This window comes from Callithrix jacchus, chromosome 8 (genome assembly GCF_049354715.1).
Source record: "Callithrix jacchus isolate 240 chromosome 8, calJac240_pri, whole genome shotgun sequence".
Lineage (NCBI taxonomy): Eukaryota > Metazoa > Chordata > Mammalia > Primates > Cebidae > Callithrix > Callithrix jacchus.
In genome coordinates, this window is record NC_133509.1 from 65,034,406 (window position 1) to 65,062,222 (window position 27,817).

General features: G+C 35.5%; 1 protein-coding gene across 16 annotated transcripts in view; it reads left to right on the forward strand.

The window, feature by feature from the left end:
* Positions 1-27,817, forward strand: part of SCFD1 (sec1 family domain containing 1) — a 110,321-nt gene that overhangs the window by 16,520 nt on the left and 65,984 nt on the right. For all 16 annotated transcript variants that reach the window (XM_009005889.5, XM_078334643.1, XM_078334645.1 and 13 more), the window contains 5 exons: positions 556-643; positions 3,990-4,079; positions 11,373-11,428; positions 12,409-12,494; positions 15,326-15,425. In XM_009005889.5, coding sequence (XP_009004137.1) covers positions 556-643; positions 3,990-4,079; positions 11,373-11,428; positions 12,409-12,494; positions 15,326-15,425 — 420 coding nt within the window. The remainder of the gene's footprint in view (positions 1-555; positions 644-3,989; positions 4,080-11,372; positions 11,429-12,408; positions 12,495-15,325; positions 15,426-27,817) is intronic.

The following is a 27,817-nucleotide window of genomic DNA, read 5'->3' on the forward strand; positions in this document are numbered from 1 at the left end:
TCCCTGGTCTCAAATTACTGGCCTCAGGCAGTCCTCCTACGGAAGCCTTCCAAAGCATGGGATTACAGATGCAAGCCACCTCATCCAGCCTTAATTTGGTTAGCTAAATTCAGTGTATTTCAAATAGTTCTCTTATTTTTTCTCCTACTCTGCATTTCCAAAGAACGGGCATAACTTTTTCCCACTTTATTATAAAAGTTCTTTGTGTAAAATAATTACTGTGACTTTCTTAGGAAAATGTGATGAAAATGATTGTTAAAATTGTATGTTTTCTTCAAAATTGGTATGTATTCCCATCCCAACCACAATTTAAGTTCTTATATCTACTTAAATTTTGTTTTCTGAAAATGTTACTCTCCTTCTTCATATTTATTGCCCAAAGGCTCCTCATTCTTACTCAATTAGGTTGTTACACAGTACATTTTTTAGTTATTGAATATAACTATGATTTTTTTTTTTTTCATTTTTACCATTGGTAGGTTAGAGCAAACTAAATTTACTTTCAATATGGCTGTATTGTAAGATTGATTCGTAAACCTTATCTTTTCTTTCTAGGTTTTTGACCAGTATCTCAACTTTATTACTTTGGAAGATGATATGTTTGTATTATGTAATCAAAATAAGGAGCTTGTTTCATATCGTGGTATGTAAAAATAGAAATATTGCAATTCGTTGTTAACAAAATGAATGGTACAGTGTGAGAAAAAAAGGGAATATGTTTAATAGACTCTAAAACCATCTCATTTACAGCAGTAGAGCTATAGAAACTCTAAAAGCACATGGAGAAAACTTTAAAAGCACACGGAGAAACTTGTGTGAATGGTTTACTCATGGCAAGACAGTATTTTAGTAGCAGAATTCGAATTAATTATCTAGTACTTTGATCTTGGACAAGAATAAGTTAGCTTACTTCTCTGTGCTTGTAAAACACTGGAACCAGCTAATAAGCTCCCTGAGAGATGAGAATGAATCTTTTGGTTTCATTGAGCTCTAGAGCATGTGTTCTTGTGGAAATTCCTAAAAGAGTATAAGTATTTGCTGAGTTGTTCATGTGAGAGATTTTTGACAATGGTTATTGTTCACAGAAATCTATTTACAGTTGCATTTTAAATGAATTGTCAGCTTTTTCAAGTTACATGTTTTAAAGTCTAGTTTTCCTTAAGCCTTTTTAAATTGAATATGAATTTTGTTATATTGTTTATAAATCTGGTAAAGTAAAAACAAGCATCTTTATTCTTGATGGATTAACTCATATTGAACAGACTAAATTCTCCTAATCAGTCCCATTTAACAATATTAATCAGAAAACTTAGTGTGTAAAATTCCCTTAAACATAGAAAATTTTATTAATAAATTCAGAATATCAGCGGTTTTTTTTTTTTTTTTTGGTACTGTACTTCATATACCAGACCAGACAAGTTTATAATTCTAACAAGGAAAACCTACCCAAGTAGTTAAATAATTCTTTAAAAATAATTATATTTGTAATGAGTGTAAAATTCGTTAAATATTCATCTACTTATAAGTTTAATTACATTTTTAATACCTGCCAGCTTCTTGTAAAGAACACGTTTGAGATTAATTACATATTTTAAAGTGTAATCACATGGCTAATCACCCAGATTCTCAGTGATAATAGTCATAGCTTGCTCTATGCCAATCAGTGTTTTAAGCACATTACAATATGAGTTAACTTACTCCTCAGAATAACTTTATGAAGTAGAAATTCATTCCATTTTCAAGATGAGAAAATAGAGACATAGCTATTATGTAGCTTGATGAGGAAATAGTAAAGCCAGCTTACTAAACACAGGCAGTTTCACTCCAGAGATAACATTCTTTATCATTATGTAATTATATGCCTAATAGTCTCAAATGTTGCAAGTGCTTTAAAAATTTTAAATGTTCCTAAACATGATTATATTAATACCGTGGTATTGATTTGCAAATCTTTTTCATTCTAAACTTTCCATGGATTGGGAGCAAGCAGATTTATTATCACAGTCAAACGAAGGCTGCTATCTCAGACAAAGCAAGCTGTTATCTCACATTGAAGTTATCGATTAGCAATTTATGACTGTCGGGTTATGTTTCATTCAGAGATGTGGAACTAGGATATAGGACTCAAGGGCTGGATGCTTCCATATAGATTTTTCTAGTGCCACTTATTAACAAAAATATACTAGTGCTTTAACTAAAAGATATGAAGTGTCTACACATCACTTGTGCCAACAGTTCATTAAATGAATTGGGTATGTTTCCTTGAATTGATATCCCCAGAATGTACATGATGCGGATTGTGTCCTTTAATTTGTTTCATCTGATTGAGATAGATGGTATTTGCAACACTGGAGTAATGGGCCATTTCCTTCTTCTGGATTCTGTGTAGCCTCATCGAATTCTTTTATTATTTATATGTTATCTGGGTGGACCACGCTTTCTTTAGATACTTCGAGATATACAGTTGAATTTGCTTTCTTTTGCTCCACAAGTGGTATTAAATTTTATATGTGTTTTCACTTTCAGTATATTGGGATATTAAAAAATACTTTGTAGATAATAGTTTAGACAATCTTCAATGTATAGTTATTGATCGACTTTGTCAGAGACTGGGCTTGATATTTTGAGAGAGGAATATAAGTAAGTCAACGTCTTTGTCAAAAACACTCTTCACAGAAATGTTTCTTAAAGTGCAGGCCCCAAGGCCTATTTGCATTAGAATTGCCTGAGGTGCTTGTCAAAATTATAGTGGTGGTGTTTTTTTTTTTTGGAGACGCAGTCTTACTCTGTCGCCCAAACTAGAGTGCGGTGGCATGATTTCAGCTCACTGAAACCTTTTTCTCCCGGGTTCAAACAGTTCTCCTGCTTCAGCTTCCCGAGTAGCTGGGATTATAGGTGTGTGTTACCACACCTGGCTGATTTTTGTATTTTCAGTAGAGACTGGGTTTCACCATGATGGCCAGGCTGTTCTCAAACTCCTGACCTCAGGTGATCCGCCTGCCTCTGCCTCCCAAAGTGCTAGGATTACAGGCATTAGCCACTGTGCCCAGCATCAAAATTACAGGTTTTTTAGAATTTTTATCCATACAGAATTCCTAAAGGAAAGGGATAAGAATCTTTAATTTTTAAAAACTTTCAGAGAATTTTTCTGCATATCCCTGGGTGATTCTTATAGTCAATAAAGTTTGGGAACTACTTATGCATACTCTTGTAGATTAGAAAAGAAATTTATATAACTTAATATAAGGAAAATGATATGTGATGTTGGTTTTGCCATAATTGATTTGCATTCCTTTTCTGGCAGTAGTTGGGTAACAGAATAAATAGTTTCTTGAGGCCATCTAGTGTTTATAATAAAACTATGGAATATGATATTTATTTTCCTGTTTCCTGTGGCAAAAATTTTGTAAGTTTACATTGTGGGATTGCTTTTCTTACTAGTAGTCTCCTAGTATCTGATATTAGGATAGTTTGTTGTGTTGTTTTTTTTTTTTCTTTTTTTAAACTCTTTGAGGTGGTATAATTTTTAACAGATACTCTTTCACTTAAAAGAAGTTTAAAGCAGGCAGGGTGTAGTGGCTCATGCCTATAATCCCAGCCCTTTGGGAGGCCAAGGTAGGAGGATGGCTTGAGCTTAGGAGTTTAGGACCAGCCTGGGCAACATAGGAAGACCCATCTCTATAAAAATTTTTTTTTAATTAGTAGGGCATGGTGGCATGTGCCTGTGGTCTCAGCTACTCTGAAGGCTGAGATGGGAGGATCGTTTGAGCCCAAGAGGTTGAGGCTACAGTAAGCTGTGATTATGCCTCTGTACTCCCTTTTGGATGACCGAGCAAGATCCTTTCTCAGGAAAAAAAAAAAAAAAAAAAAAATTCACTTGCTGAGTTTTATTATGTATCAATTAAGAGTTTGGTAATAATTTTAGGAGTTTCATAAAGATAAGACATAAGTTTAGGTCAATATTTTCTCCTTTCCCTATGTCATTTCAGCCATTAACAGGCCAGATATCACAGACACAGAAATGGAAACTGTTATGGACACTATAGTTGACAGCCTCTTCTGCTTTTTTGTGACTCTGGGTAAGTTTTCCAGCCTTTCTGGTTAGTCTTCAAAGTAAATTAATAATTTAACAAGTCATTTTAATGTATTATACTGTAATGTGATTCTTTCTCACCTGGATCTCTAGAGGCTCTCTAGTGGAGTAAAATATATATTCAGCAGTATGGAAAAAACATTCTTCTAATAATTTAATGAGGTTCTCTTGAGTTAACATTTAACAGATCTGTTGAATTGTCATTTTAGATGCCTTTGGTAATCATAATTTTCTAATATATTATTTGAATAATTTGGTGGTGACTTCACTTATGTGCCTGTTAATTTTCTTTTAATATTATGAAAAATTTTAAACATACTTCTAAATAGATAAATGTTTGGCAACTATTAAGCTCAGATATCCAAGGCTCCAGAAAACACTAACACTGTGTATAATACTAATCTACCTACACTTTCAAATTTAATTTCAATCTTGTTTTTCTTATTGTCAACTTTTAGGTTTGGGGGTTACATGTGTAAATTGTGTGTCACTGGGGTTTGGTGTACAAATGAATTTGTTGCCCAGGTCATGGGCATGTTTCCTGATAGTTTTTTGACCCTCATCCTCTCCACTCATTTAGTCCCCAGTATATGCTGTTTTAATCTTTGTGTCTTTTCTTTTTGTTTAGCTCCCACTTACAAGTGAAAACATGGGGTATTTTGTTTTCTGTTCCTGTTAATTCCCTTAAACAATGGCCTCCAGCTGCATCAGTGTTGCTGCAAAGCGTATTTCATTTTTTTATTACTCTGTATATTCCATGATGTATGTGTATCACAAATTCTTTATCCAGTCTACCCTTGATAGGCATCTAGATTGATTCCATGTCTTTGCTATTGTGAATATTACTGCAATGAATATATGGGTGAATGTGTCTTTTTGATAGACTGATTTATATTCTTTGGCTATATACCCAGTAATGGGATTGCTGAGTTTAATGGTAGTTCTGTTGTAAGTTCTTTGAGAAATCTTCAAACTGCTTTCCACAGTGGCTGAACTAATTTACATTCCCACCAACAGTGTATAAATGTTCCCTTTCCTCTGCAACCTAACCAGCATCTGTTATTTTTTGACTTTTTAATAATAGACATTCTGACTGGTGTGTGATGTTATCTCATTGTAGTTTTGATTTTCATTTCTCTAATGATTAGTGATGTTGAGCATCTTTTCATATGCTTGCTGGCCACATATATATATATGTATTTTTTTCCCCCCTGAGAAGTTTCTGTTCATGTCCTTTACCTAGTGTTTAATGGGGTTGTTTGTTTTTGCTTATTGATTTAAGTTTCTTATAAATTCCATACATTAGACTTTTGTTGGATGCATAGTTTGCAAATACTTTCTCCCATTCTGTAGGTTTTCCATTCACTTTGCTGATAGTTTCTTTTGCTGTGCAGAAGCCTTTAGGTTTAATTAGGTCCCATTTGCCTGTTTTTGTTTTTCTGGTGATTGTTTTTGGAAACTTAGCATGAAATCTTTGCCAAGGCCTGTGTTCAGAATGGTATCTAGGTTTTCTTGTAGGATTTTTATAATTTTAGGTCTTACATTTAAGTTTTTAGTCCATTTTGAGTTGGTTTTTGTAGATAGTGAAAGGAAGGGGTCCAGTTTTAATCTTCTGTGTATAGCTGGCCAGTTATCCCAGCACCACTTGCTGAATAGGGAGTTCTTTTTCTATTGCTTGTTGTTGTGAACATTGTCGAAGATCAGATGGTTGTAGGTGTGTGGCTTTATTTCTGGGTTCTATAACCAGTTCCATTGGTCTGTGTATCTGTTTTTGCACCATGCTGTTTTGGTTACTGTAGTAAAAGCTGTGTAGTAGTATACTTTGAAGTCAGGTTGTGTAATGCTCCCAGCTTTGTTCTTTTTGCTTAGGATTGCTTTGGCTATTCAGGTTCTTTTTGGTTCTCTGTGACTTTTAGAATAGTTTTTTTCTAATTCTTTGAAAAATGACATTGGTAGTTTGATAGGAATAGCACTTAATTTGTAAATTGCTTTGGGAGTATGGCACTTTTAATATTGATTTTTCTTGTCCATGAACATGGAATGTTCTTCTATTTGTGTCATCTCTGATTTCTTTCAGCAGTGTTTTGTAATTCTTTTTTTTTTTTTTTTTTTTTTTTTTTTTAGGGAAAAAGAGAAAAAGAAGGGGAAAAAAAGAAAAAGGGGGAAAAAGGAATATTACTTCATTCCTAAAATGGGTTTCAATAATGGCCGATCAATATTTTGAGTGTTTAAAGTGGTTAATGCATATTTTATGTGTTTAAAATGGAGACCTCTATTGTGTTTATTTGTTCAGGCTCTGAGTTCAAATCCTGGATATCGTTATCAATTTGTTGTCTCGTTGAATCTAAATCTATGTGTCTTATGTATCTGGGTGTTAAGATCTCTTATTGTTACATTAATCCTTTTACCCTTGTATCCTTATAGCTTTGAAATCTATTTTGTCAAATGTGAAAATTGCAACTCCTGCTTTTTATTTATTTATTTTTGCTCTCCATTTGGTTGGTACGTTTTTTTTTTCCAACCCTTTATTTTGAGTCTATGTATATCTTTGGATATACCGTTGGATTTTGTCTGTATCTTTTGATTGGGAGATTTGGTTGATTTAACTTTAGGGTTGCTGCCATTTGATATTAACTGGCTATTTTGTCCTTTTGTTGATAAAAATTCTTCTTTATGTTAACGCTCTTTACTTTTTGGTGTATTTTTAGAAAGGATCATACTGGTTGTTCCTTTCTGTGTATAATGCTTCTTTTAGAAGTTCTTGTAAAGCAGGCCTGGTGGTAATAAAATCTCTGAGTACTTGCTTGTTCCTAAAAGATTTTATTTTTCCTTCAAATGTAAAGCTTAAATTGGCAGGATATGAAATTCTGGGCTGAAAGTTTTGTTCTTTAAGTATATTGAATATTGGCCCCCACTCTCTTCTAGCTTGTAGGGTTTCCGTTGAGAGATCTGCTGTAAGCCTAATAGGCTTACCTTTATGGGTAACTTGATCTTTCTCTCTGGCTGCCCTTAATATTTTCTCCTTCGTTTCGATCTTGGTGAATCTAACGATTATGTGCCTTGGGGTTGGTCTTCTTGAGGAATATCTTTGTGGTGTTCTCTGTATTGCCTGGGGTTAAATAGTGTCCTGCTTTGCTAAATTAGGAAAATTTACCTGGATAATGTCCTGGAGAGTATTTTCCAGCTTGACTTCATTCTCTCCGTCACATTCAGGTACACCAATCAAGCGTATATTAGGTCTTTTCACATAGTCCCATATTTCTTGGAGACTTTGCTCATTCCTTTTTATCCTTTTTTCTCTATTCTTGTCTTGTCGTTTTGTTTCATTAAGTTGGTCTTCGACCTCTAATACCCTTTCTTCTGCTTGATCCATTCGGCTGTTTAAGCTTGTACATATTTCACTCAGTTCTCGTGTTGTATTTTTCAACTCCATAAGTTCATTTGTATTCCTCTCTATATTGTCTATTCTTTTCAACATTTCATCGAACCTTTTTTCCAAGTTCTTAGTTTCTTTACATTGGGTTAGAACAAGTTCCTTTAACTCCCAGAAGTTTCTTATCATCCACCTTTTAAAGCCTACTTCAGATAATGGAACACAGTCCTTTTCCATCAGGGCTTGTTCCGTTACTGATGAGTCCTTTTCCATCAGGGCTTGTTCGGTTGCTGATGAGTCCTTTTCCATCAGGGCTTGTTCCGTTGCTGATGGGTTCTGATTTTGAGTATACTCAGCCTTCTTAGGCTGTTTTTTTCCCTTCATTTTAGATGAACCGCCTTTCTAATTAGTTTTCTGAGTCGACGTCCGACTTACTGATTCCCAGTGCTGGGATCCGAGCCACCCACTGTGGCAGCCTAAATAGCAGCGATAAGACTGATGGTGCTCTTCTGCCCGGGAATCTCTGGTCTGGCTTCCCTCCTGAGGCCGCAACAAGCGGCCCTGACTTCCCGGAGCTCCAAACTCTGGTCAGTAGGGGAAGCGGCCCCGTCGGCTCCTTCTCTGAGCCCTCACCGGGAGCCACAATCCCGAGCTGTTAGTGGTCGGCCATCTTGGATCAGTGTTTTGTAATTCTTGTTGTAGAACTCTTTCACTTCTCAAATTAGCTGTATTCTTAGGTATTTTATCCTTTTTGAGGCTATTGTGAATGGGGAGTCCCTCCTCCTCGATTTCTTGGAATAATATCAGTAGTATTAGTACCAGCTCTTCTTTGTACATCTGTTAGAATTTGGCTGTGAATCCATCTGGTCCAGGGTTTTTTCTGGTTTGTAGGTTTTTTATTACTGGTTCAGTTTTGGAATTTGTTATTCCAGGACTTCAATTTCTTCCTTGTTAAGTCTTGGCAGGTTGTATGTTTCCAGAAATTTATTCGTTTCTTTTAGGTTTTCTAGTTTGTGTGCATAGAGGTGTTTGTAGTCTCTGATGGTTTTTTTATATTTCTATGGGGTCAGTGGTAATGTTACCGTTGACATTTCTCATTGTGTTTACTTGGATTGTCCCCCTTATTTTCTTTGTTGACCTAACTCTGGTGGTCTACCTATCTTGTTTATTCTTTCAAAGCAACAACTTCGGGTTTTCTTGATTCAAAAATGTTAGATGATCTAAAATTACTTAGAGTTAACTTCTATTTAGTGTCTAATATATGATTTTGTGTTTTACTATTAGTAATGGATCAGTTTAGAAGGCTAGTTGCAATTTTAATTTTTTTAGACACTAAAAACCTTTTTGTTAAAATGTTCTTCAATTAGATTAATAAAATCTCTACATCATTTAAAAAAATTAAAGAGCTACCATGTATAGTCTAAGATTTGCACAAATGTTTACACATAAAGAGAATTCAAACGCAAATTGTATGACTGTCTCCTTTTAGGGACTTTTTTCACTTAATTTCTAGCCCTGAGTGCCAGTCTTTGATTCTTCAGCTCAGTAATTTTCCTGTTTTCTGCTTGAGTTCTTTCTCTTATGTGCCACATAATGTGTCAAGTACTTGCAGGAGAAAAGCTGGTTAAAAATATATCTTACCTTATATGATTCTCTTCTATCAACAGTTAACCTCTCCAGTTTCTGCTTGCTTTGAACTGCTTTCATTGCCCTCACTTGGGTTGTTGTTGGTTTTTTATTTTTTTTAATAAAGAAAGCACATGTATACCACTTTCAGTGTTAGACATAATTTTCTATTTTGTCACCCCACACAGTCTGTAAAATTTTGCCAGATGCTAGGGTGGTGGACATTAAGGTTATTTTTGATTGGTGATAGTTATAATTTCGAAGCAAAGGTAGATTGAAAAAGAGACATATAAAGACCACTGAAGTGTTAAAGCTACCTTTATAATGTATAGATTTTCCAAAAGTGATTTTTTTTCTTTATCTTATATTTTTGAAATGGAGTTTTGTTCTTGTTGCCTAGTCTGGAGTGCAATGGCGCAATCTCAGCTTACTACAACCTCACCTTCCGAGTTCAAGCAATTCTCCTGCCTCAGCCTCCCGAGTAACTGGGATTAGAGGCATGCTGGAGCATGCCTGGCTAATTTTTATATTTTTAGTAGAGATGGGGTTTTACCATGTTGGCCAGGCTGGTCTCGAACTAATGACCTCAGATGATCCACCCACCTGGGCCTCCCAAAGCAGTGGGATTACAAGCATGTGCCACCCCACCCAGCCAGTGATTTTTTCAAAGGAGAAACTGAAATACTGCCAATCTGACATAGGAGGATGTCAACACTAAATTGTTACATGGAGAAAAACAAGTTTTAGAACAGTATGTGTACTACCTTATTTTTTTACATATACACATGCAGTTATTAGACTATATGTAGAAAACAACATGGAAGCATCCATTCCTAATTCTAATGGGGGTTATTTGTGAGGGCTAGAATCAAGAGGATTAAGTTTATACATTTCTAATTTTATTTAAATTTTTTATTACAAACATTTATAACTTTTGCCATCAGAAGAAAACAACAGTTAGAAAAAAATTGCTATTTTGTGTTTTTATTTTGCAATTGACTGAGTATACTCCTATTTCCTATACAATCTAAAATGCAACCGTTTCAGCATATAAATATTACAGTGTTCTCAGTTGTCTTATGAGACTTTCAGTGCAGTTGGACTTCTTTTCTATTTAGGATTTCAACCTATGTGAAGAATGTGTTTTCTATTATTCAAATTAGTACTTTTTAAAAAAAGACTACAATTCTTTATTGTTAATTCATAAAATAAACAAAAACTAGCAGTCCCCAAACTGCTAAATTAGCTAAGCTCTTTTCATTCTTTTCTTTTAAGTCAAATTAAAGTGAGTCCTGTGAGTAGAGTAAGCTTATATATTGAAACTGCTTAGGCCAGATGCAGAGGCTTACACCTGTTATCCCAGCACTTTGGGAGGTTGAGGTAGTAGCAGGATCACTTGAGCTCAGACCAGCTTGCACAGCATAGTGAAACCTTGTCTACAAAAAAAAAAATTTTTTTTTTTTTTCCTGACATAGAGTCTCACTATGATGACCAGGCTGGAGTGCAGTAGTGTGATCATAACTCACTGCAGCCTCAGATTTCCAGATTCTCCCACCTCAGCCTTTCGAATAGCTGGGACCACAGTCACGTACCACCATGCCCAGCTAATTTTTTGTTATTTTTGTAGAGACAGAGTTTTGCTGAATTAGCCAGGCTTGGTGGCATATGCCTGTAGTCCTAGCTACTCAGGAGGCTGAGGTGGGAGGATGCAATAGATCAAGGCTACAGCAAGCCATGATTGTACTGCCACACTCCAGTCTGCTAGCCTGGGTGACAGAGTGACACCTCATCCCAAAATAAAACACAAGAAGAAAGAAAGAAATTGCCTGTAGGGGATCAAAGTACTGATTTAATCAATCCATTGAAAAAAATGCAGTCACAGTGATTGGTCAACTCCATATAAAGTAGTTTTCTTTTGACTTCTGTTGTTTTCTTTATTAATGGGAAGGTTCATTTCTGAAACTTGCTTTTACTCTTGAAATTATAAATCCTTTTATGTTGAAAAATTGCCTTTTGAGTACAATGTTCACTCTTTGGGTGATGGGTGCACTAAAAGCCCAGACTTCACCACTATGCAATATTTGCATGTAAGAAACCTGTACTTGTACCTCCTGAATATATTTCTTAATTTTTTAATTAAAAGTGGAAAAATAAAATCATTTGATGTGTATAATGTGAAATTGTATAAAACTATCATATCTGTTATTTTTGATGCTGATGTATTTTATAAGTATTTTAATTAAGAGCCAAGATCATTTCTAACATTTATTGTTAAAATAGGTGCTGTTCCTATAATCAGATGTTCAAGAGGAACAGCAGCAGAAATGGTAGCAGTGGTAAGTTCATGCAGATATCATGTGGAAATAAATAACTTTGTGTGAATTGTTTTCCCACAAGTAATGCAAGTGTTTTGTTAATATTTAAATATATAATTGCTTGGTTGTATAAGTACCAATATTTTTTTTTTATTACATTGAGAGTCCACCAAATATAAAAAGTAAGTATTATTTATTTTGACATGAGGAAGTAAAATTATTTATGCCAGTGTGCTTTTCCCGTCCTTTTTTTTTTAAACTACAATGTATATTCCTCATTTAACCTTGTCTCTCCAAGCCGTATTTTATACTTATATGATCCCCCAGATTAGTTAACATTTAACTTCATTTAGCAAATATTTATTACTAATCATAGCCATTTTTAAAATGAAGTACTTTTTGCTGCCCTACTATATTGAAGTAAAATATTGAGTATAAAGTAAGTATTCATAAATTTGCTTTAAAGATTAAAAAATGAGTAAGAGATTAGAGAAATTTAGAATTACTAAAAAAGAAGGAGGTATTTTGGAGCTTTATTAGTCCAAGTGAATTACTGACTGGTGGAAGACTGCTTTCTTTCACATGTTCCATTTTTCTTTTGAGGCTTCTTATACCCCCACTACTTTGTTCACTCCTACCCTCCCAAGTCAGCATTTTCTCTATATAGACATCTTTGTTGGTAAAACAGTCATGCTTGGGAAAAGAGTGTGGGTCATTACTGCGAAGCATTTCCCATGCCAAAGTAAAATTAGTCAACAAAAAGTACTTATTAGTGAAATAAGGCCTGAGTCACAGTAGAAAAGATACTGATCTTTTTTAAGTCCACATTCTGATGATATCAAAGTGGTAAGAAGGAGCTAAAATATTTAGATTTTAGTTTGGCTATTTGTAAATAAATTCCAGGTTTCTTTGTTGTGAAACTAAAAACCCATTATGAATTAACCTCCATAGAGTTATATGAAACTGTTCTTTAAGAGTTCGTGTAAAATTTTATTTTTTAGAAACTAGACAAAAAACTTCGAGAAAATCTAAGAGATGCAAGAAACAGTCTTTTTACAGGTGATACACTTGGAGCTGGCCAATTCAGGTATTACTATTAGTAAATATACTTATAAGACATAAAAATATTTGTAGTTCTTTTTTTTGTTTTTTTCTTGGCTGATAGAATACTTTTATCCTTGTAATTGAAATTTGTTTCTTTTTAATGAGCTACTGAGGATCAGGGTTTCGACTCAAATTGTTAATAAAATACAAACGGAATATTTTATTCAATTTACCTTCTTTTGATAGAAATTTCTAAGCATTTTTATGTAAGAGAAATTTTTCTGTGTATAAGGCTTTGAAGGCTGGAAGCCAAAGCTTTCTTTCAGTTATCCTTAAACAGCTTGGTAATTTTTCACAGAGAGAAAAACTTGTGATATTTATATCTGTTTCTACCTTTATTAACCTAATTTCCATTTTATACTGACATACTAATAGCCTAAACTTGCAAAACATTTTATTATTGTTAGCATTTCTAGCATGAGTAGGGAATGTGAAAGTTTTTGGCTGCTTATTATTAAATAGAAATACTAAAAAACCCTATACATTATAGTATAACTTTTGATTGTTAATAGTAATGGAGTAAAGAAGTAAAGAAACTCACTCAAATGGCTGAGAATTTTTTAAAGAGGCAGAGATGATATTCTGGAAAATTAATTCTTAACCCCAGTTTAGATGAATTAATAAATCAAGCCTGTGAGAATAGATCGATGCCCAGAAAAATAACTGCCCACTAGGAATAATAATTTCATAATAACCTTCAGTAGACTCTCCTACAGCCTTATAAACTACTTGTATAATTTAGAGTTCACACTAACACTGTTTCAGTTGTTTGGTTAACTATCTGTTTCCACATTATTTTGAATGGATCTATGATTTCATTGCTGGTCTTAAATATTCTTTAAAAAGTTTCGCATTAGGTAGAAGAAAAGCATCAACTTCTCACCCGATCTTCAATCTTTTTTTTTTTTTAACAGAACCAACTACTGTGTCATACCTTACTTAATAGTTCCCTTTTTATAATGCTCTGGTATAGGCCTTAGAAACCAATATAAAGGCATTGTTTTATTTGGATAATTTTTTAAAATTTGTTCACATTATCATAATACCTTATTTCTCAACTTGTTGGATATATATTTCTTAATTATTTTAATTAGTAGTCACAACCTTGCTTGACTATCGTTAAATACTTTTGAATCTAACCATAGGCTGGTGATTTTCAACTAAGGGCAGTTTTTGCCTCCCATAGCCATTTGGTACTGTCTGAAGACACATTTGATTGTCTTAACTGGTAGGTGTTACTAGAATCTTGTAGTGTACATTGTAGGATGCTGCTAAATATCCTATAATGCATGCCACAACCCCCTATAATAAGGAATTATCCAGCCCCAAATGTCAGTAGTCCTAGGATTAAGAAACCCTGCAGTAGGCCATCCTCCCTTACTTTCCATCTAGCTCTGGTGTAATAGATCATAGTAAATTATGAGGGTGCCACTCTGACTTTTTATCCCAGAGTTTGTCCAGTTAGAAAATCCACTGTCCTGTACCCAGAAGAGTGTAATGATTTACAAAATACTATTACAAAAGGAAATATATAATCAGATAGTGATGCCTTTTGAAAAGTGTAGTGCCTCTAAAGCAGACTCTAAAACTTCTGTAGAGACATGGTAACCAAATAACTTTGTGCCTCAGTTTGCTTTCGGTGGTAGTTTATTTCACATCTAAATTGTAATAATGGAGTTAAACATACATGAGGTGTGTCATATGACTTTTCTGTTAAGGGAATAGTAATATAATCAGGTACCATTATGGCATTATGTTTTCATTTTGTATATTATAGTGGTATAGAGTTTTTTTGAGGCTCTTATTCAGGGTCTGCTTTTTTGAGTTTGTGTTTATAAAAAAAAAATGTAATTTATGAAACCGTCAAATATTTGTGTAAATTTATAAGCTCCTACTCTCTTTGTTTTCCCTGAAGCTGACAATAACTATTCCTTATTGCCTTTTTCAAAAATGTCAAAAACATCTGAGTCGAAGCAAGTTACTATTTTGCTAACTACAAAAATTATTCTATAGAAATATTTATATAGATTTTTTTTTCCTTTAAGAAAGTTTCCTGGCCGGGCATGATACCTCATGCCTATAATCTTAATACTTTGGGAGGCCAAGGTGGAAGGATCACTTCAGCCTAGAAGTCCAAGACCAGACTGGGCAATGTAGTTAGATCCCCCTGTCTCTACAGAAAAATTTTAAAATTGGCCGGGAGTGGTGGTGCACACCTGTAGTCTCAGCTAATTGGGAGGCTGAGGTGGGAAGATTACTCGAGCATGGGAGGTGAAGGCTGTAGTGAGCTGTGATTGTGCCACTACAGTCCAACCTGGGTGACAGAGTCTCAAAAACAAAAAGTTTCCTAAGTAACATATATAATCTGGCATCATACACAAGCTCTAAGTCATCCAAAGCATTACTGTAATTTCATGACCATGTTTAATTTGTTTTTAAAAAGCCAGCCTCCCCTATCTCTATAAAAATATTTAAAAATTAACCAGGTGTGGTGGTGCATGCTTGTAGTTCCAGCTACTCCAGAAGCTGAGGTGGGAGTATTGGTTGAGCCCAGGAGTTCAAGGATGCAGTTAGCTGTGATTGCACTACTGCACTCCAGCCTGGGTGACAGAGCAAGACCCTGTCTCAACAAATAGCAGAGTATTGTGGTGCTTGCTTCCACAGCACATACACTAAAAAACAAAGTATTATGAATTGTCAATATTAGCATACTGTTATTCATATCAAAATGACATATACTGGAAAATATTAGAATATTTTAGTTGTATACACTGGTATCAAGAGTTACATAATTTTTTTTAAATATATTTACAGCTTCCAAAGGCCCTTATTAGTCCTTGTTGACAGAAACATAGATTTGGCAACTCCTTTACATCATACTTGGACATATCAAGCATTGGTGCATGATGTACTGGTAAGAGACTAAATATAGCACTTATTACTGAAATATAGTAACATGCAGTGTTCCCCTTAATTTCAAATTAACATCATGGCCACAGAAACAAAAATTAGAACGATGGAACTGAAACCTGTGAACAAAACAAGTGATGGTACTGGTCCTGGATGCTGGAAAATAGTGATGCACTGAAGTTTAAAGTTTCATTTATGATCTTTATATAGGATAAACTAGTGGTATTTCTGGCCATGATGGAAAAGGAAACAGTGAAGAAAATGAACTATCTTGTTTAATTTTTAATTTTCAAACTGAATAAGTAAATAAAAGTGTTCTCCCTTAGGTGAAAAGCTATAATTTCTCCCTTTTCTCTGGGAATCAATTAAACCTCATTTCATGGCTTAAAAATATATATTTTTTTTTTATGTTACACCATATGTTTTCTGAAGTAATTGCACATATCTGATTTTATGCTCATAACAAAAATTTGTATTTATGCTTGTATAAATTAGCTACTAAATATTGTGTTTAGCATGTGACATACACAGGTGAATACAACAGCCCCAATCTTCAAAGGCAATGAAAGGAACATATGTACACAAATTCTCTGTGAGATACTATGTAATAGGGCCAGAATAGTCTCTATTTGATAGATAGAAGTTAAAATATTTGAAATCAAATTATTGGCTTTGTTAAAACTAACACTCTAGTTTACTAACTCCTAGCTCAGGACTCTAGGGATTATACTGTATAATCATATCATGATTGTAAAGATATGTCATATAAACAGGAAATGAAAGGCTGAGTGCAGTGACTCAGTCCTGTAATCCCAGCACTTTGGAAGGTCAAGGCAGGTGGCTCACATGAGGCCAGGAGTTTGAGACCAGCCTGGCCAACATGGCAAAACCCAATCTCTACTAAAAGTACAAAAATTAGTGGAGTGTGGTAACACACGCCTGTAATCCCAACTACTCTGGTGGCTTAGGCTTGAGAATTGCTTGAGCCCATGAGGCAGAGGTTGCAGTGAGCCAAGATTGTGCCACTGCACCCCAGCCTGGGTGACAGAGCAAGACCTAGTCTGAAAACTAAATAAATGAATGAATGAATGAATGAATGAAATGATAGACATGCAATCGATGATTTGGTGTATTTCGTTAAAATCTGGATATTAGCTTTAAAGTGTTTATTTAAATAAATCAGATTTAGAATTATGCCGTGACTCTAGGATGAGTGTCAAAGTAATAGCAGTCAACTTTAATTCGGTAGAGAAGGCAAGAAGAATCAAAGGGACTCTTCAGTTAAAGCCTGAGTAGTACAACATGGAAGCTGGTTTTAGGAGATCAAGTAAGAGGCTGGGGAGGAGGAATTCAGTTCTACCAATATTTGAGTGCCTATGCTTTAACACAATTTCTAAACCCTGACCTCAGTAGTAACAAAAACAATAGCTTTCTGTCTTTCTAGACCTTACATTCTAGTAGGGAAAACTAGTAATAAACAAAACTTGCAGCATTTCAAAAGGTGGAGTGCTTCTGAAGGACAGTGAAGTAGATAATAGTGAACAAGAGTGAAATTTTAAAAACAGGGAAGACCTCACTGATAAAGTGACATTTGAGTAAAGATCTGCAGGAACTAAGGTCATGAATTATATAGCTATATGGAAAAGAACATAAGCAGAAGGATGACTGATATGTTTGAAAAATGGCAAGGCAGCCAGATGACCACAGTGAAGTGAGGCAGGAAGAGAATAGCAGGATAAAAGTTTAAATAGGACCCAGGAAGCAATATAATATAGGACTCTAGGGATTATAGTATGTAATCATATCTTGATAGTAAAGTGTGGGTCAAGATGGTCAGGGGAGACCTATGTTAATTCTACCTAAATAATTATAAGCTTGATTGGCTCACAGTACACTGAAGTTTATGTACTGAGCTAAACTATATTATTGGTGCAGTTAATTAGAAATCAAGCAGCAAGAGGAGGCCTAAGGTAAAGACCATCCGAAAGCATGGTAGTAACAGTGGGGAACACCTCAGGGTGGTTGCACAGCAGGGAATACTGCTCTGATCCCACAAATGCCTTTTCAACATGGAGTCTGAATGAGGGCCTCGAAAAGAGAGCTTATGGAAAGATCTCTGAGAAGGGAAGGCGGCCTCTGCTCACTAGATCCAGCAGGGTCTTTGCAGATGGGAGCTGGCAAGGAGGAGAAAAGCCTTGCAGGGCAGAGATCATGGAACACCTCAGGCTCTGCCTGGGTTCTTGGAATATGGAGTGATTCTAATTGCTCTATGTCCTCAATGCTCAGGAGATAAAAGCCCCTTGATGCATTGGGTGTGGTCAGACCAGGTGGCTCCTCATCTGCTATACTTCTGTTATAGCCGCACCCTGATAACAATTGGTGGTAAACTCAGAGTACTAGTTTAGCATGTCTTAGAAGGATCTCAAATGCTGTTAAATGCTCGGAGCACTGGTTTAGCATGTTTTAGAAAGATCTCAAGTACTCTCCCCACACTGGCTATCTTACCTACTCCTTTACCCTCCCCTTCCATGCCCATAAGATCAATGTGATTGTGCACATAATAAAAGTGTTTAGAGCCCAGAGCTCGGGCCAAGGCATTTTCCACACTTGTGTTTGTCCCCTGGACCTGTGCTTTAAATTCTACTCTTGTGTCTCTATCTTTGTTTCCTTTTCTCAATCCCGTATTGCCAACGGGACTAAGGGCACCCACATATGAGGTTGGTCTGGTTCCCAACATAAAGGACATTGAAAGGACATTGATTTTAATTGGAGGGAAATGGGGAACCTCGTGGGATTCTGGTATTCATTTTAAGACTGTCACTCTAGCCGTTATATTGAAAATGGACTCCTTGGGGATATAAGAATAACAAGGAGATTGGTTAGAAGGCTATTACAGTTACCTTAGCTGAGATGATAGTGGCTTATACCAGGACAGAAATGTTGAGGGCTGTGATTTTATACTGACTCTAGAGTAGAGGATTTGCTGATGATTAGATGTGGGAGTTAGATGGAGAGAGAGAATTCATCAAAGATGGCTCCAAGGTTTTAGCCTTTGTAAATGGCAAGATGTTGTTGTTTAGTGGGATGGAAGCAGCAGTTTCCCCAGGGAAGATCAGATGTTTAGTTTTGGATATGTTAAATGTGAGATGCCAGCCAGGCTTGGTGGCCGATACCTGTAATCTCAGCACTTTGGGAGGCGGGAGGATCACTTGGGCCCTGGAGTTCAAGACCAGACTGGCAACATAAGGAAACACCATCTTTACAAAAAGTAAAAATTAGTGAGGTGTGGTGGCACACCTACTCAGGAGACTGAGGTAGGAGGATCGCTTGATCCCCAGCAGGTTGAGACTACAATGAACTGTGATCATACCACTGTGGTCCAGCCTAAGTAACAGAGTAAAGACCCCTGTCTCAAAAAAAAAATCAGTAAAGTGAGGTGCTGATTAACATATGAAAATATAAATGTTACGTAGGTAGTTACACAAGTCTGGAGTTCAGGAAAAAAGTCAGGTTTAGGGAAATAAATTTAGAGGTAGTCCATATATAGATGGTATTTAAAGCCAAGAAACAAGGTGAGATCACCAAGGGAATGAGTTTAGATAGAAAAGAGAAGAGATCTGAGAACTGAACTCTGAGACACTTCAACATTCAGAGGTCAGGTTGGTGAATAAAGAGCAGCCAGTGAGATGAGAACTAGATCTGTGTTGTTTTTTTGAAGCTAGTGAATTACGTGTTTCAAAAAGGAAATGGAGAGTAACTGAGGACTAATAAGTCACCATTACTTGTGACAATGTCAAGGTCATGAGGAACTTTGGCAAAAACAGTTTTCATAGTATAGGGACAAAACACTGACTCAAGTGGGTTTAAGAGAGATTGGAAAGAGAAACGTAACAGAGTGAAGTTTTCCTGTAGAGCCGAGAAAAGGGAGGATTTCTGGAAGGGGGATATGAGGTCCTAACTTTTTTTTTTTTTTGAGACAAAGTCTTGCTGTCACCCAGTCTGGAGTGCAGTGGTGTGATATTGGCTCACTGCAACCTCCGTCTCCTGGGTCCAAGTGATTCTTCTGCCTCAGCCTCCCAAGTAGCTGGGATTACAGATGTGCGCCACCCCACCCTGCTGATTTTTGTAGCTTGGAATGATTTAGTAGAGACAGGGCTTTGCCATGTTGGCCAAGGTGGTCTCAAACTCCTGACCTCAGGTGATCTGCCTACCTCAGCCTCCCAAAGTGCTGAGATTACAAGCATGAGCTACCGTGCCCAGACAGTATTTTTAAATGAGGGAAATTATAACATGCTTGTGTACTAATGGACATGATCAAAAGAACAAAGTTAATGATGCAGGAGATGAGTGTCCTGCAGATGGCATTAGTGAAGCAGTATAGACCAGGATTTCTCAGTCTTGGCATTAATGACATTTTGGACTGGATCGTTCTTCATTGGGGTGTAGGGGGAGCTGTCCTGTGCGTTGTCCAATGTTTAACATCATTCCTGGCCTTGACTCTCTAGGTGCCAGTAGAACTCCGTTGGTTGTGACAACTAGAATGTCTTCACACATCACCAGTTATACCCCAGGTGGCAGAATGGAGCAAAATTGCCTGATTGAGAACCATGGTTACAGGCTGATGACATGAGTTTCAAAGCTAGAGTAGTTTTAGGAAAGAGGGCAAGTAAAGAGTCTGGGAGCAGCAAGGAAGAAAACTAATCCCAGTCTCAGGTCCATTGGTATGAGCTGTGAGAGATTAGAGGAAAAAAAACAAAATGAGGTTCCCTTTGGAGAAGACTGCAAGGGTTAACCAGTAGGAGTTCAATTAAAGCAATGAAAGAAAGGGGAAGAGCAATGAAAGACAGGGGAAATTTTAGAGAGAATGTTCAGAACAGGAGGTTTTGCTGATGCCTGAGTATGAGTTCCAGAGTGATAACAGAATTTCGGGAGTAGGGTAAGAATAGGAGTTGGGGTCTGAGTAGGGTTGGAGGTTAAAGAGCTGTACAGGGATTCATGGGCATAATAAGATACTATCAGTAGTCTCAAATCATATTTGGTTGGTAGGACCCTTACTGTTGGGTGGGAGCAACGGGCAAGCATCTTAATAAGCATACAGATCATGGGTACTTCATCACACCTGCCAGTGGTGGTGTGAAGGCTATCTAGAGCAACTAATTGTCTAGGGATCCTTTCCAATTCTTGAACTTTCTAAGAGTCCCTGAGCTCCCTCTTGACTCCCCTGGATGGAGGAAATTAAAGTACAGGGTGCTTTAATACAGGCAGTAAGACACGTACAAATAATGGCAACATAAAAAGAGTAGACTGGGTCTCTACTGTCAGAAGAGAAAGTTGGGAAACATAACTTAGGGCAGAGATTCTCTAAAACCAAACAAGGATAATACTAATCCTTGATACAGTTTTCACTGTTTCAGAATGAGATGAGAATAAAAAGGACCCTGAAATGCGTTTTTATACTAGCCTTTGTACTAATTTTTATTTCCTACCATTTGAAGTGACAATATCCTTTTAAAAATTAAAGGTGGTGAAAGTAGATGGTAAAGTTGTTTTTGTTTAATCTTTACATAAAAAGTTGGCAATCTTTGAAGAGGCTGGTTAACATTAACTGTACAACTTAAAGTGACTTAATTCTATTAATTTTAATACAGTTTCTGGTTGTGAACAAACTATAACTGAGATGTCATAAATTATGATCACACAAATTTTTGTTGATTGTTAAACCTGCTACTTTTGAAGGTCTTCAGAGCTTTTAAAACCCTTAATTATACCTGTTGCCTCCACAAGATGGAGTAAATGTTCTGCATAGTAAATGTTAACTGAAAATAGTTTGCTTTTTATATTAAATGTCTTTGCCTGAAAATCTGCACCATTGATAATTGTTTATATATTAGACCTTAGAAACAACTATGAAAATTCACACAGCTTCCCTCTGTGTCAGAAAGATGTTTTTTCTCATTTTAAATGGGAAATATACTCTAATGGTAAAAAAAATAAAAATAATGAAACTCTGTAGTGCCCATCTCCTTTTACTGGGATATAAGAAGCAAAATTAGTAATTAGAAGCCTTCATTCTTTTTTTATTATATCTTGGTTGCAGGAGAGGTGGATTTGATTGTTCAGCTGCAGAGCTATTGCCTTCAGTCAAAAGGGATAGACATTATTTCATCTCTTTCTTTTACTTGGCCTTTACTTTTTCAAATCTAAGATTCTTTTTTTGTACATTTTACCTTCTGCCACTGACTCCTATTATTTGAAACATTAAATTGGAAGTTATATACATAGGGACTTTAATTAAAATTTACCCCTTTTTTTCACTCAAGAATGAAAAAAGTGGTTTCCAAATAAATATGTATTTTTAAAAAGTTTTAAGAGAAGCATTTTATTTTTATTTATTTTTCAAGACAGAGTCTCGCTGTCTCCCAGGCTGGAGTGCAGTGGCGCAGTCTCGACTCACTGCAACCTCTGTCTCCCAGGTTCAAGCAATTCTCCTGCCTCAGCTTCCTGAGTAGCTGGGACTACAGGCATGTGCAACCACGCACAGCTCATTTTTGTATGTTTAATACAGGCAGGGTTTCACCATGTTGGCCAGGCTGGTCCCAAACTCCTGACCTCAGGTGATCTACCCACCTCAGCTTCCCAGAGTGCTTGGATTATAGGCGTGAGCTAATATGCCTTGCAAGGGTTATAAGAAAAGCATTTCAGGAGCACCTCTTTCCTTAATGATGTATGATTGCAATGTAACAGATGCCTAGATGTAGTTCAAGGTTGATGTTCTATTGATCTTCTCTAATCTTTATTAACACAAAACCTCTTGGTCAGCACTATGTAGCCTAATTTCAAGCATTTGCCTAAAAGTCAAAAGTGTAATGTAAACTTTTACTCATTTAATCCAAGTAAATACACACTTGACTGTACTTGATAGGAAGTGTCTACTGAAGGTATGTAGGCTATGTAAAAGCTCAGAAGATTGCCCTGATTTCATTCACTTTTTAAAAATAGCATTGTTTCAGTATATCTCCATATTTGTTGCTGTGTCTGAACTTGCATTGAATTTTTATTTAATCTAAGGGAGAAAAGGAGTATGTACTATTCACTGATCTAACTTTAGCTGCTACCATTTTTTTTCTTTTGCCTTATATTCTAGTTGCGTTAACTTTTGTCCATATTTATGATGGAACATTTTACAAAGATGTAAGGTATTTTATATAATCAGATATATTTAAAATATTTGCATTTCCACATTATAATCAATAATATAGGATCATATAATCGAGAGTCAAATCAATTTAAGACATCAGATATTTTTTCTTCTTATATTTAAGTTTTATAAATTATATATTATACATTTACATCACATCTCAATTCAGACTAACCACATTGAAGATGCTCAGTAGCCTCCTGTGACTATTGGCAACTTTATTGGACAGTGTACTTCTAAATCATAAGGCCCAAATTCTTTACTACATTTAGAGATTGAATGAATTACTTATGAGTTGAAATTATCACATGAAGACTGGTAAACATGTTTGCATATTGTCAGCAATGTATCTTGGGGGTGGGAGGATTCCAGTTCATGAGTCCTAGGATTGTAAACAGCTCTGCTTTAATGTAACTGAACCAGCTTCCCAAATACATTGCCGATGGTGTAAAGAATACCCTGGCTTCTGGATTAAGATAGGTCAGGTTGTGCTACTCAGTCTAAACTAACCCTCTAACCTCAGTGGCATAAAATAATAAAGATTTTTTTTCTTGGTCATAGTATTTATTATTTTTTTATGAATAAAATTTTTACTAGGGAATAGTTCAGATAACACAAATACAGCAAATACTGTAATGAACTAACTCATATTTACATTGTTCAGCTTCCCTGGTATTATATGATCCAAGCATGAATACTTCAGCATGTATCTGTTTTTTAAAGTTATAATTTATTTTACCCAACAAAATTAATGATAATTTCCTGATAATATACCAATTCTGTATTCATTTGTTTCAAAGATGCTTCTTAATAGTTGGCTTATTCAAATAGGAATCCAGAAATATATCTATACATTTTATTAGTTGACATATCTCTTAAATCTCTCAGTTATTCCCTCCTCACTCCTTTTTAATTGCCATTTTTTGACTGAAAGTGGTCATTTTTCTATAGATTTTCCTACATTTTGGCATTTGGCTGATTATATCCTTTTGTATCCTCAATACTTCCTGTAAACTAATTGATCGTGAAAATTGAGATTTCATTCAATTCGTTGTCAAGGCCAATTTGCTGGCAGTGTTCTTTAGTTTCTTTTTTATTACATCAGGAGGTACATGATACCTGTTTGTCCTAATGGTAGTGAACAGATTGATCAGTTCAGTGGGTTCAGGTGTTGTCAACATGATTCATCTATTACAGAGTTCTCCATAAATCTTCTATCTGTTTTAATGTCACTGATAATTATTCCCTCTTTATTTTAATTACTGATAGCAAATGGTGATTTTCTGATACTGTTATTCCTCCTCCATCTTTTTAGCTGATGTGCTTATATAAAGAACTTTTTTTTATTATCTACTTAGGACAAATGCTTATCTCCCTGCATTTGTCAATTTTCAGAGTTAGTGAGTACCCTAGTAATTTGCAGAGGCAATCAGTTAAGTCATTTGTTTTATGAACTAACAGATTTTTATATTTGAGTTGTTTTTACACTATTACAGTCATGCCTTTTAATGCTTGAATTATCCCATTTTAGGCCTATCATGTTGGCCTTGATAGCCTCTTGACATGACCCCATCAATCTTTGATAGCTTCTTTGCTTTCTGGTATGAAAAATATCCTGAGCTAATCATGTTCATTTTCTGCCTTAGATCTGGATGCAGCCATTTCTCAAAAAGCCCCTGGTTCCTTTGCATGACAAATACTGGATACCACAGTCTGGGATACTAGGGCTGTTTATTTCTACTGGGATAGTTTTGCTTTCAGACATTTTCCATGGTGAAAAAGACAGCATCTTCTGGTTTTCCCATTCTCTGAGATTAAATAAGCCATTTTTTTAATAACAAGTTGTGGTATTGTGAAATTGTAAAATTACATTAGTGACTGTTGACTTTGCACACAATTTAGAAGCATCAGTGGAGGGCTGAGTCTTCCTGTTTCATCGTAACAAATATGTTTTAATCTTTGCTCTCCTTGAGTTTCATTTGATTGTGTGAACCAAAGAAACCAGATGACTGTTGCATAAAACAGAAAATACTTGAATTTCAATTGTTGGATGGATTAAAACCATATATCATCACCATGACTGGGAATTTTGTTTCTTTGGCCACTCAGGAGAGCTGTGCCATTATAAATACACATTTATATTATTTTAGCTAGATACATCTTAATATATATGTATCTGTTGTGGAGTGATGGATGTCAAAAAATATCTAATGTGTAACTTGTGATTCTCTTAAAGCTCTGATCTCTTCTCATTGAGTTCCATAGTTATCCATGCTCTTTGAGGGTAGGAAATTATTTAATGGTTGTACATAACTGATTTCTCGATAAGAAATAGAATTATAGTCTCTAGGAAGTTCTGTAAATTGTGTCTTTAGAGGCATTATCTCCACTTTATCAAATGTTGGACAGAAACTGGTTCTGAAGCATTCTGGAAGAGTAGAAATAAGTTTAAATTCCATTTTGCTTAGGTGCCTCATCTTTGAAATTTCCTCTCATGGAAATTACTTTTAGGGATGAGCTTTGAAAAACTAATTTTTTACATAATGCTTTAATTTCACCTGAATCTAATTGAAACTATTATAAGTATTGAAACCCTGATGTATTAGTCTGTTGGTCTGTCTTATGAAGACAGGGATCCTTACTCCTTATAATTCTATCTTCTATTTAATATTTTAAAGATCATATTTTGTCTTTTACCTGACTTTGGCAAAAAGTGATGAAACTCATAGCTTTTATTTAATAATTAAAATCTTTAGTATGAAAGATGTAACTGAGATTTACAGAAAGGAATATTTGCCTGCTCTAGAGAATTTGTGTGTACTTTTCTTTATCATGTCTTCTGTCATTGGTGTCACCTCTATTCCCCAAACTGTCTAACTCCTAAGATGAAGATTTTCTCCAGAGAAAATATTTCTTTTTGGGGGATGAGAATTGTCTCTAGTTTTGTGTGCAAGGATGAGACAGTATAGGTGTGCTCAACTTCAAGTGACTGATGACACATTTCTTTACTGTGGGGTAAGGATAGAAGCCAAAGCCATGGAAGATGTTGGTGGAGCCAGTGGGTAGTTTCCTTTCCTTTTCCTCACATCCCTCAGTTTTGTTCATTCTCATTGTTATCAACAAGTATTTATATGTGTTCCCTAGTTTTAAATAGATTATCTCTTGTATTTTATTTCTCTTTTTGGTTAATTTGATAGTAGGAGTCTTGTGGGTGTGTCACCTCAGTATGAAAGCTCTGGCTTTGTATTATGACTCCAGAATTACTCCAGATGTAAATCAGTAATAACATCTGTTGAATCAATAGTTGTTTAATGATTGCTGTAACAGCATTTAGAGTTAAGGAGATAGTAAATTCTTGCCAAAATAAAGGATACTTTTATTTTACTTTGCTTTTCTTTGCCTATGAATTTCAAGTCTGCATAAATAGGTATTGCTTATATTATCCAGATTATTTTGTTAACATTAACCCTCTCTGGCTCTACCGATGTGCTCTAACTTGGGAAAGGAAAACGAGACCACTGAAGGCTTCTCCGTGTTTTTATCAATTCCTGATGGGATTTATTTACATGTAGTGATTTGGGGCACCATTGTCCTATTTTTTAAGTTAGGAAAATGTGACTATCAATGGAAACAGATTAGACTCTACCATGTTACAAAGATTGAAATTACCTTTATTTGCCTTGCTATTATGCAAACAATGGAAATGTCCTTGCTATTAAATTATTTCTCAGAATTCTTAACATCTTTTATTCCTTTATTATTTTGTGTTTCCTTTTAAGTATTCCATCAATACTTCAGTAATAACATGTTCTCCTACTTTTGGAGCGGTAATTTTGTTAGCAAGTTAACTTATTTTGAATGAGCTGTGCCATCACCATGGAAATAGTACTTCACTAGAAATTCTAGTTAATAAAGCTTAACTGTTTAAAGATGTTTCTCTTCAATATCTTTTGTTTTGTTAGATAATTTTTTTGCTAGATAATTTTTTAAAGCTAGGCTTCTTTCCAGATGTAGCTGTTATTGTTTAAAATGGTTTTCCACAATTGTGCTATTTTGACCTTCTTCCTCTATGGATTTTTGTGCAAAGTGAAGTTTAGATACAAGGATGGGAAACTGAAAGGAATAAAGTCACTCATAGTCTTGCCCTATGATAATATGAGGGTTCTGTAGGAAAGACAGTAATAGGTTGAAATATAACATACTTTTATTTGTCATTCCAACCATTTATTGTAACTCTTTAGTCTTTAAACTGCCTGTTTATCACCAGAGGCTACCCATGTTCTGCACTACAGGGAATTTCAAGTGATAGAATCTAATTCCACTCACTCTGTTCTAGCTTGCAACTCTTGATACAATTAAAACAATGCTTAAAAGCAGTGCCTCTAAAGTCAGATTGCCTAGGTTTTGATCTTGGTTCTGTCACGTATTTCTGTATAACTTCTTTATGCCTCAGTTTTTTCATCTTGAATGGAAATTTTATTACTGCTTCTACAGGTTATTGTAAGGATCATATGACTTAATATAAGGTGCTAAGAATAGTGTCTTGCAGATAAAAGACAGCTGTGCTTTTTTATTTTTCTCTTTGATGGACTTCACATACAAGTAAAAGAAGGCTGCCTCATTGCTTCTATAACTTATTAGATAGAAAATAGACCCGTTAGGCCAGGGGCGGTGGCTTATGCCTATAATCCCAGCATTTTAGGAGGCCAAGGCAGGAGGATCACGAGGTTAAGAGACCATACTGGCCAACATGGTGAAACCTCATCTCTACTAAAAATATAAAAATTAGCCAGGTCTGGTGGTGTGCACCTGTAGTCCCAGCTACTCAAGAGGCTGAGGCAGGAGAATCTCTTGAACCTGGGAAGTAGAGGTTGCAGTGAGCTGAGATCTCGCCACTGCACTCCAGCCTGGTAACAGAGCAAGACTCCGTCTCCGTCTCAAAAAAAAAGAAAAGAAAAGAAAACAGACATGTTACTCTACTATGACAATTAGACATCCGTAATTTTTCAAATCCTGCTTTTTATGTCAAAGAGAAAAATGGCACGGAAATAAAACTATTGAACTATTATAAAGGATTTATTTGAGAAAGTTACAAGGTTTATGTTAGGGACCTAGAGTCAGTATTCATAACCTTGTTTTACCTAGAGGAGATTGAATTGCATTCAGTATATTTAACTTGCTAAGAGCTAGAATAATTG